Raw genomic sequence first — 10,137 nt, 5'->3', positions numbered from 1 at the left:
CAAGGCTTAAATATGGGGGCGATAACACCTGCCAGCGAGCACATTCACAACACATCCAGTATCTACTAGTTAACAGTAAAGACACCAGTCGTCTGTCTTAATGGTCTTAATGCAGAACAGGATTATTTTAATTTTTTAAAGTGTCAAATCTGAGATGGAGCAAAGTCCTTTCTACTCATATTCACTTGATATTTCTTGTGCTATTTAATATTAACATTAACTTTAATATATTTTTCCACTTAAACTGCTACAAAACTGCTTTACATTATATATATATATATTATTTAATGCTCTTTTATTTTGCTGATCAGAAGCCAGAAGTCAAATTCAGTCTAATAATTATGAGGCGATAAATGAATCATAATGATAAAAGGTGTTAAAGAAGGGACATTTAATCTATAACAGGAGCTATGTAAACTCATCAGTTACTATCAGAGAAAAGTACTAATTGATTTATAATGTTTTTACACACATAGCTAAAGATGCATGGACTTATTTTATGCACTTAAATGATGCACTTTAAAATTTAAATGCACTTGTAAAGTTAAATGATGGAGCACTCTTCCAACTCTTGATATTCAGACAGAAATAAAAGACTTTAAGTGATTTGAAGACAACAAACCCAGTCACACACACACAGTATCGTAGCCTCTGCATCTGCATTTCCTCATCATGGTAACACACCACACAGAGTGCCACCATGAACACCAGCTCAGAGCGTTTGTTCTGTAAGGAGCTCAGAGTCCATCACATGTGACACAAACCCCCCCCCCCCCCCCCCCCCCCCCTGTACTCCTGCAGCGTGTGATCAGCGGGGGCGCTCAGGAGGAGCACACTCATGCCACACAGGGCAGGAAAGGGAGTAAAAACACTTTAACTGGGACTGCGAGGAGGAGACCGTCACGTTCAGCTGGTGGACCACGCATCAAAAACTCAGGGATATGTCCCATAACACCGGGAGAGGTAAATAAACAACACAAGCCCAACTTCTTTTTCTTTTATCACTGATTGAAGAGTTATTTGACAAAAGACAGGTGATTTATCCTCCGATTAATAACCCATTAACATCATTATGTCCCTTTATGTCGCTTAAATTTAGGAAAAAAACATCTATTAAATCTGTGTGATATTCCTCATATATTGTGCATCACTTTTATACCAACATTTGGGCCTGACATCTTTGATATCTGTGCAAAACTTTAGGATGTGTCCTGTCAAATTGAGCCAAATATTAGCTGTGAAACATTGAAACACATTGTGTGGCATGCAGGGAGGCATCTTATCTGTTCATTGTAATTCTCCCAGGGGCGATTTGTGTGTGTGTTTCCCCCCCCCCCCCCTCTGGTTGTTGTGTAGGAAGGATATTGAGGAAGTTAATTGGATGGCACTTAAGGCTGTCAGATATAAATTTGGAGCAATCCTCCCCTGGTCAGTGTGTCTTCAGCTGCAATCATGGAGCAGCAGGAGGTTGAGAGTTATGTCTCAGATAGTTAGAAATCATCTACCTATCTATCTATCTATCTATCCATAAGGCTTCTTTTTGGGTAATGAATGCGTGCTTTGTTTTGGCGTGCGCGCGATGTCTGTGCTCGTGCATGTCACCCCCACCCCACCCCCCTCCCTCCCTCCCTCCTACCAACCCACCCACCCACCCCGGGGCTGCTCTGCTTTAATATCCTGCAGGTTGATGAAGCTTGGCGGGGAGATTTTTTTCCACACTCGGCTGGCAGCGTTAATAGAGGCTCCCCCCCTCCCTCAGCCTCAGTTTGCTGTTTGATGTGGAAATGAAAGCTGGAGAGAGAAAGAGAGAGAAAGAAAGAGAGAGGGAGGAAAAAAAGCAGAGAGAGAGAAAAGAGAAAGAAATGACTCAATGGGTTAAAATTAAAAAGCAATGGTGTTCTTGCAGAGTCACCAGCGTGCAGTCTGCGGATTTTACACTGTGTTGTTTTTGCAGCAAAAATCATCCATCCTTTTTTTTCTTCTTCTTTTTACAACTATAATATATTTATGAAAATCAAATATAATGAAATATAGAGACAGTGTCTTCCTGCAGTTATTCACTGATCTCAGTATTTCCAACAGGAGGTGTAATTAACAATATCAAAGTTTTAAAAACTAAAAACATACATTTAAAACTGATTTAATAATAATAATGACATTATATTGAAAGAATATCAATTGTATTAACCTCTTATATTGTAACATTTTTACATAAATAACTTAATAATAAGTCATGAATCATAACTTTTCCCACAGTCCTGAAGAAATATGAATTATATATATATATATATGTTATTTATAAGAAATGTATTTTTGACTGTGTTCAAATACATATAATCAATATTTAGACTGTTTTCTTGTTTCCTGTAATTATCTCTGGGCACAGAATAATAATCATGTCACTTTGAAACTCCTGAAAAAGTAAACATAGTTTCTGGTTTACAGGGTCATTAATACAAATACAAACTTTGTTTTAGAGCTGATTGCGAGATGATTTTCCTCTAAGTAATTAAGCAATCGTCATTCACTAATTCACCATTTAAAACATGGGCTTTATTGTTAAATACAGGCTAAATATCAGTATTTAAGTGTGATTTAAGGTCCAACAAATGCTGAATTTTGGCTCTATATAATCATTGTTACTGAACAGTTTAGACCCAAATATAAAGAGTATAAAGAAGTCTTAGCTACACCCAAGTTTATTATAATTTAATGTCTATAAATCTCCTCCGTTACTCACCGGCTTCTTTTGTTCACTGCAGTTTTATTTTCATGTGTACTCCACTTTTTTTAATGTAAAACTTTATGCATAACGCAACCTGACGACGCACCAGGCTGCTGCTAATGTTTTACATAAGACACATTACGTCTGTGAAAGAATGAATGAAAATGTAATGCACAGATGATGTAATGCACAGATGATGTAATGCACAGGGAAATTAAAATCCTTTATAGTATATACTTTAGATATTTTACTGTATGCCACATAAAGCCACTTTTCTCTACTTGTATGAATGCTAATACATCTCAGAGTGTATTTTATCCACTGTAAACTCTTTTTTTTGACACATTTTTTAAAATAAACACTACTGGGGAGCAGCTGTGGATAAAACCAGTGTCCCCAGTTTGGTGGTTAGTTGTCTAGCTGTGTATGAGTTTGATTGTTGACGTTTGGCCGATGCCTCCTCCTGTTGTTCTTTGACATTTATAAGTGTTCATCCCCCCTCCTCCCCCAGGTCATGGGGGTCTTAACCAACTAGGCGGAATGTTTGTTAATGGCCGTCCACTTCCGGAGGTGATCCGGCAACGCATCGTGGACATGGCCCACCAGGGCGTTCGGCCTTGTGACATCTCCCGGCAGCTCCGAGTGAGTCACGGCTGCGTCAGCAAGATACTGGGACGGTAAATACACCAAAAAAGAAAAAGCACCTTTCTCAACCTACTGTTCATGTTCTCTGACTGTTCTCTTTCACTTTGATGTGTTGGTCAACTAACCCTAAAAAAGCCTTTTCTTAAATGTCAGACTCCTTCATTGACAGTTGCCCCCCCCCCCCTTCTCCACCTTTTACCCCAGTTACTACGAGCTACTGCAGATCTCAGTAACAGGAGGTGTAATTAACAATATCAAAGTTTTAAAAACGTAAAAAATTACATTTAAAACTGAATGAATAATAATAATGACATTATATTGAAAGAATATCAGTTGTATTAACCTCTTATATTGTAACATTTTTACATAAATAACTTAATAATAAGTCATGAATCATAACTTTTCTCACAGTCCTGAGGAAATATGAATTATATATATATATGTTATTTATAAGAAATGTATTTTTAACTGTGTTCAAATACATATAATCAATATTTAGCCTTTTGCTTGTTTCCTGTAATTATCTTTGATGTGTTGGTCAGACTCCTTCATTGACAGTTGCCCCCCCCCCTTCCTTCTCCACCTTTTTTTACCCCAGTTACTACGAGACGGGCAGCATCAAGCCCGGCGTGATCGGTGGCTCCAAGCCCAAGGTGGCCACCCCGAAGGTTGTGGACAAGATCGCAGAGTACAAGAGGCAGAATCCCACCATGTTCGCCTGGGAGATCCGAGACCGGCTGCTGGCGGAGGGAGTGTGTGACAGCGACACGGTGCCCAGCGTGAGCTCCATTAACAGGTGACAAACTGAATTATGAATGAAATCATGTCGGAGGTGTAAATATAAATAGGCTCAGCAGTCACGGGGCTAAATGAAGCAGACAAAAGTAAACACTTCTGACATCCATGAGCCCCTCAGCGTCTCTCTTTCTGAGTTTAAACACACTCAACCACATCTAAAGATACTTAAATTGTTCTTGTTTCTTTTCTCTTTGTTTCAGAATAATTCGAACAAAAGTCCAGCAGCCGTTCAATCTGCCTCTGGATGGAAAAGGCCTGAGTCCAGGACAAACCTTAAGTAAGTTTTAACTCACATGCACAATAGATGATGTGTATTACCTTCCACATACACCAAGCGTTACCATCTGATGGTGAAGGATTAAGGTTAAAGATGGAGCGTGCTCATTGTTCGGCTGGATTAACGTTACTGATGAGATTTAAAGCATCGTTTCTGCTCTCCCTCTCAAATCTGTCTCTGCCTTTGTTTTTCTTTCTCTTAGTCCCCAGTTCTGCAGTCACCCCTCCAGAGTCTCCACAGTCGGACTCTTTGGGCTCCACCTACTCCATCAGCGGCTTGTTGGGTATCCCCCAACCCAGCACCGAGGGCAAGAGGAGCCACGATGACAGTAAGAATGAGACTCTTTGACCCTTAGACCAAAAAAAAGAGTACAAAGTCTGGTTGAACAGCAGTCCTCTTATGTATCTTTTCATATTTGGCAACGTCCTACAGGTTAATATTTAGTTTCTTGAGCAAGATGAAGAAGTTAACTCTAAAAATATGTATCTTAAAGTTGCCAAACACTTCCAAATTGCATTATTTAATCATGTTTGAAGGAAGGAACAATTAAGTGTTTCATCAAAATTCTCTTAAATTTCAATTTAACACCTTTTCTTCTATAATGGCCCCTGAACTTAAAGTGATCCACAGTATGTTTGGATGTCAAATATATCATTTTAGAGCATTAACTAATGAAATATTTAAACTCAATCCTCATTTTCTATACTACCTGATGAATTACCCCTCACTCCCCCCACCACCACCACCACCACCTGACACATGCACACAGTCATTCCTCACTCTCCATCCTCCTCTGCCTCTCCCTCAGGTGACCAGGAGAGTTGTCGGCACAGCGTGGACTCTCAGGGCAGCGGAGGCATCCCGAGGAAACAGATGAGAGTGGATCACTTCTCCGCAGCCTCGCAACACCTGGACTGCGGGTTTGATCGTCACCACTACCCACCGGACTCTTTCGGCTCCGCCTCTGGTAGCAAGACAGAGCAGGTATGTTAAAAATCTACTTAGTGAGTTTTTACGATGATTTAATTTCTTTCTTTCTTATTTTCTTTCCATTTCAGATGTTTCTTTTTTACTTGCATTTGTGCTCCGTCTCACACATCTCGCACTCTTTCCACCAATAGCTAATCCCTGTTCCTCATCCCCAGACTTTGTACCCACTGTCCCTCATCAATGGCAGCTTAGACGAGGCCAAGACCAGCCTCTCAACATCCAGCTCCGCCATTGGACGGAATCTGACGGCACACCAGAGTTACGCCATGGTGACCGGTAAGACTCTTAATGTTATGATGCCCTTTGACTCCAGTCGAGCACAAAGTTGAAGCCCTCAACATGCTGACTCGTAACATCTTTCAGACTGTTGCACAAGTGTCCTGAAGCCACTCAATCTTTGTTTTTTTTGCTTTCTTTTGACATTTCACTGAGTTTTTTTGTTGCGTTTTACTTCCACTCACATTCACCCGTTGTTTTCATGTTCTCACCCCCCCCACCCACCCACCTGCCCCCCCTGCACACTGGCTGTAAACACCTCAGAGCCCCTACAGTCCCTGCCGCTCTGTCTAAAACAGGAAATGTCCCCAGAAGTGACGAGCACGAGCCCCTCCCCAAATGTGGCGGCAGCATCCAACTTGGCGTTTGTCGAGCTGCAGGCGCTGCAGAAACCCATGCATGTCAGCAACAGCTGCAGCAGCAGCTCCAACCATTTCCCCAATGCCTTCAACTCATTCTCCCATCATGCACCAGTGTACGGGCAGTTCAGCAGTCAGTCTATCATCTCAGGTAATGCAGGCATCCATCTCATTCATGTTCACACTCATTAAATACATATGAAGTTGTACAGTATGCATTTATGTTTGAAACTCCTTCATTATCAAGTAATCTGACCTGTTATTCTATCTATTGATGAATCATCTGGTCAGGTTATTATCAGAAAACGCCGAAATTTGACTACATTTCCAAGATATTAAAATATTTAATTTTCTATCAAAGAGTGCAAAAAAACCCAGATCAAAGAAGCTGGAACAGGTGGAATTTTTGGCGTTTTAAGAAATGATTTAAATGTTTAATGGATTATTGAATTGTATGATCTGGCAATCAACTCATTTCTTAATCAACTGGTTGTTTCAGCTTTAATTCATTGTCTCCTTTTGGCAACAAAATAAAACAACAGTTGATTAATCAAGTAGTGGATCGACAAAAAAATTAAATATTTGAATAACCCTTTTTTGTGTCATTTAATAAAATGAATATCCTAAAATCTCACATTCCAGCTTAAATGTGAACATGTTCTGTTTCCTTTAGTCTCAGGTTGCAGCAACTGAATATCTGTGAGTTGTGGACTGCTGGTCGTAGCAAAAGAAAACATTTGAAACATTCCCAAAGCCCGTCAGATGTTCAAGATATAGACCAAATAACTAATAAATATGTTAAAAGTTGCAGTCCTTGCTGTGAAAAAAAAAGCAGAATAGTAAGTTGAACCTCCATCTTGTTGTTAAACGTGTGTGTCTTTGTGTGTGTTTGCAGGGCGTGACATGGTGAGCTCCACCCTGCCGGGTTACCCACCTCACATCCCCTCCCCTGCCCAGTCAGGATACACCACCTCTGCCATCACTGGCATGGTAGCAGGTAACTTTATTTTTTGGTTTGTTTTCTTCCACATTTGACCCAGAAAGGAGAATTAGGTATAAATAAAAATAATGTGTATAAAAGGGAAGAGGAGAGAAACAGAGGCAGGAATGGAGGCTTGTAGATAAACAGGGAGACAGGCGGAGTTAATGAGTAGCCTTGCCAGGGTGGTGAACTGTGTGCGTGTGCGTGTGTGTGTGTATGTGTGTGTGTGTGTGTGTGTGTGTGTGTGTGTCTGTGTGTGTCTGTGTGTGTCTGTGTGTGTGTGTGTGTCTGTGTGTGTGTGTGTGTGTGTGTGTGTGTGTGTCTGTGTGTGTGTGTGTCTGTGTGTGTGTGTGTCTGTGTGTGTGTGCGGGTGCACATGGGCCCAGGGGGTACAAGGAACAAGCTGGGGGTTCCGCCCTGCTGCCCACACCCCCCACCCAGACACCTCTGACCACACATCGCCATGGGAACCAGGGGGCCCAGGAGGGAGATGCAGGGGTGGCAGAGGGGGTGTAAGTCTGGATATGAACATAGGGGAGGAGGTCTTTGTAGTGCGTGCGTGTGCATGTGTGTGCGTGCACATGAGACTACATCAGGATGCCTGCATACAGTCAGAGTGTGTGTGTGTGTGTGCGTGTGTAGGTGTGTGTGTGTGTGTGTGTGTATGTGATGTGCCTTTTTTTATTTGAAGTCTGCCCTCCGAAGCGCGAAATGAGAGGGTCTGATTTATTATTTTTCTGGTGGGCTCGCTGTGAGGAAGCGTTGATACACAATTACTGAGTGAAAGGGGGGGGGGGCTAGGACAGGAGGGGGGGAGGTGGGGAGCACGGGGTTTCATTCCAGCCAACATAATTACCAATTAGATATTGGAATGTTAAAAAAAGAGAGAGAGAGAAGAGAAGAAAGAGGAGTGCCAGAGAGGCTAAAGCAGGAAGTGTAGGACGGAGAGAGAAGGAGGAGGAGGAGGAGGAGGAGGAGGAGGAGGAGGAGGAGGAGGAGGGCATTTCAGAGGGCAGCGGCTGAACAACGCGAGGGGCCGAGAGCTGGAGAGAGAGAGAGAGGGCGTTAGAGGGCTAGCTGCATGCATGCATCACTGGGCCGAGGGATTTCACCCTCAGCCATCCACCTGCACCACAGATTAATGGTTTACAGGCTGCACTAACTGTTGGTGAATTATGAGCTAAGGCTGAGCAGATTCTGGCACGCACACAAACAACACAGCTCTCAGCGATGTCTCAGCTTTGCCTTTTCATAACACAACCGTCTCTATGGTGTTGATGTGTTGTATCTGGGCGTGAGCGTTAGATATGATTTTTTTTTTTTTTCCTGTGTTTGCAGCAGGTGCAGACTACTCGGGTCAGACCTACAGCCACTCGCCATATACCACCTACAGTGAAGCCTGGAGGTTCACCAACTCCAGCATACTGGGTGAGTGAAAGGCCCCACTGCTGATCATGAGCATGCCACCTTTGAATGTTTTTCAAAGTGTGTTTCAGGAGTATCAGCTTTAAAAACTAATAAAGGTCCCCTGAGACTTTAGAAACCACTGACCTCATGATTCACAAACATTCCCGTCATGACCAGAATTTAAATGAACGGCTGCAGGAGACGAGAGACTTACAGTCACATGTCATATAAAACCATCTTCATCCCACCGTAGTAAACTATGAGTCACATTACTAACTAGGATTTACTGTGTGTGTGTGTTAATATTTGATGTATTTGTATTAGTAAGTAATGCTTTTATTATTGTTAATGATTCATAAACCATTTATAAGAAGAAGTTTTGGGTCGCCAGCTCCACCATCAAACTTACTTTATATTTTTAGCCCTTGAGTGTATCAGGAAGACCCTCCAATGTCCCTCCAATTCACCATCTTGTCCACAGTTATAAATGTTAGGAATATGTTTATATTGTCTATGGTCTATCATCATCCAATACAGATTATTAATAAAGTGTTATTCTAGTCTGCTGTTATAAATATACACAAAATGTTTTAAGTCATTTTAAGCCCTCAAGCAGTCTTTTGAAGGATTATCCTGATGTACCAAAGTGCTAAAAACACAAGGAAAGTCTGTTTTACCACAACCTGATAACCAAAAGTCATTTTTATTAATGTCTTTTAAGTTATATATAAAGCATTAGTAAATTATTTATGAACTGAATTAACCCTTACAAATTTGACCCATTCTTTACATTTTTAGAACATCATTATTTTAACCAGAATTTTTATGACTTTTCCTAAAGTGACCAAGAATATTAAAAAATGAAAATATTTCCTTTATTTTTGTGCAGCTGATTTTTGCTAGAAGGCGTTTCAGGTTAAAACTGACTAATATGGTTTTTTTTTAAATTCAGAAATCAGCATTATTAAAATGTTTCAGCACAGATATCCAAATATCCAAACTCATCCACACGAAAATGCAAGGCCCGGATATATATCATGTTCTGATGCTATAGATCATGTTTAGACTGGTGTGTGTGTGAGAAGAAGTACTGATGCATTTCAGCTGAGATTTAGGGAATTTCTTCTCCATTGGTTAGAAAAGGAAATTCCTGCATTTCTCTTATTCTTTTGATTATTCCTTAAGAGTCATGAGAAGGGTTAAGACTCAATCTACTCGCAGGACAAACAGTCCAAGCTTGTCTGACTTCCAGCTCAACCATCTGCTGCCCAGCGCCGCAGATAAAGATGGATAAAGAAAGTCTGATCCAGGCACCAACATCACCTCCTTCCACCTCTGAAGGCCTCTATCTGTGTCTCCCCCTACAGGTTCACCCTATTATTACAGCTCAGCCTCCCGCACCGCTCCACCCTCTGCTGCAGGCTACGACCACCTCTAGTCCCTGCTGCCCTGCTGAGTGGACAGTCTCTGCTCTGGTGGACCTGATTCAGCACCGGAACCAAGACAGGAACCAGACAAGCTTGAGAACTTTACATCAGCTGGCAAACATCTGCTCACGGACCAAGGCATGAAAAAGTCAAAACTGGAAGTGAACTTGAGACTTGAGAAACCTTTTTTTTTTACACCCTCTCATGGTCTCACACCTGCTCATAAGTTATTTATTTGTCATTACTGATAC

The 10,137-nt window shown here is 41.5% G+C and overlaps 1 protein-coding gene across 1 annotated transcript; it reads left to right on the top strand.

Moving 5' to 3' along the window:
- Window positions 1-941: 941 nt before the first annotated feature.
- Window positions 942-9,897, top strand: pax8 (paired box 8). Its single transcript, XM_062434347.1, has 11 exons — window positions 942-963; window positions 3,237-3,402; window positions 3,969-4,166; window positions 4,369-4,445; window positions 4,648-4,773; window positions 5,254-5,429; window positions 5,591-5,711; window positions 5,976-6,221; window positions 6,966-7,067; window positions 8,391-8,480; window positions 9,827-9,897. The coding sequence occupies exons 1-11, from the start codon at window positions 942-944 to the stop codon at window positions 9,895-9,897; spliced, it is 1,395 nt and encodes a 464-aa protein (XP_062290331.1).
- Window positions 9,898-10,137: the final 240 nt, after the last annotated feature.

The sequence above is a fragment of the Scomber scombrus genome, chromosome 15 (assembly GCF_963691925.1).
Source record: "Scomber scombrus chromosome 15, fScoSco1.1, whole genome shotgun sequence".
Classification (NCBI taxonomy): domain Eukaryota; kingdom Metazoa; phylum Chordata; class Actinopteri; order Scombriformes; family Scombridae; genus Scomber; species Scomber scombrus.
Note: the sequence above shows the minus strand (reverse complement) of the source record. Positions and strands in the feature narration are given on the sequence as shown.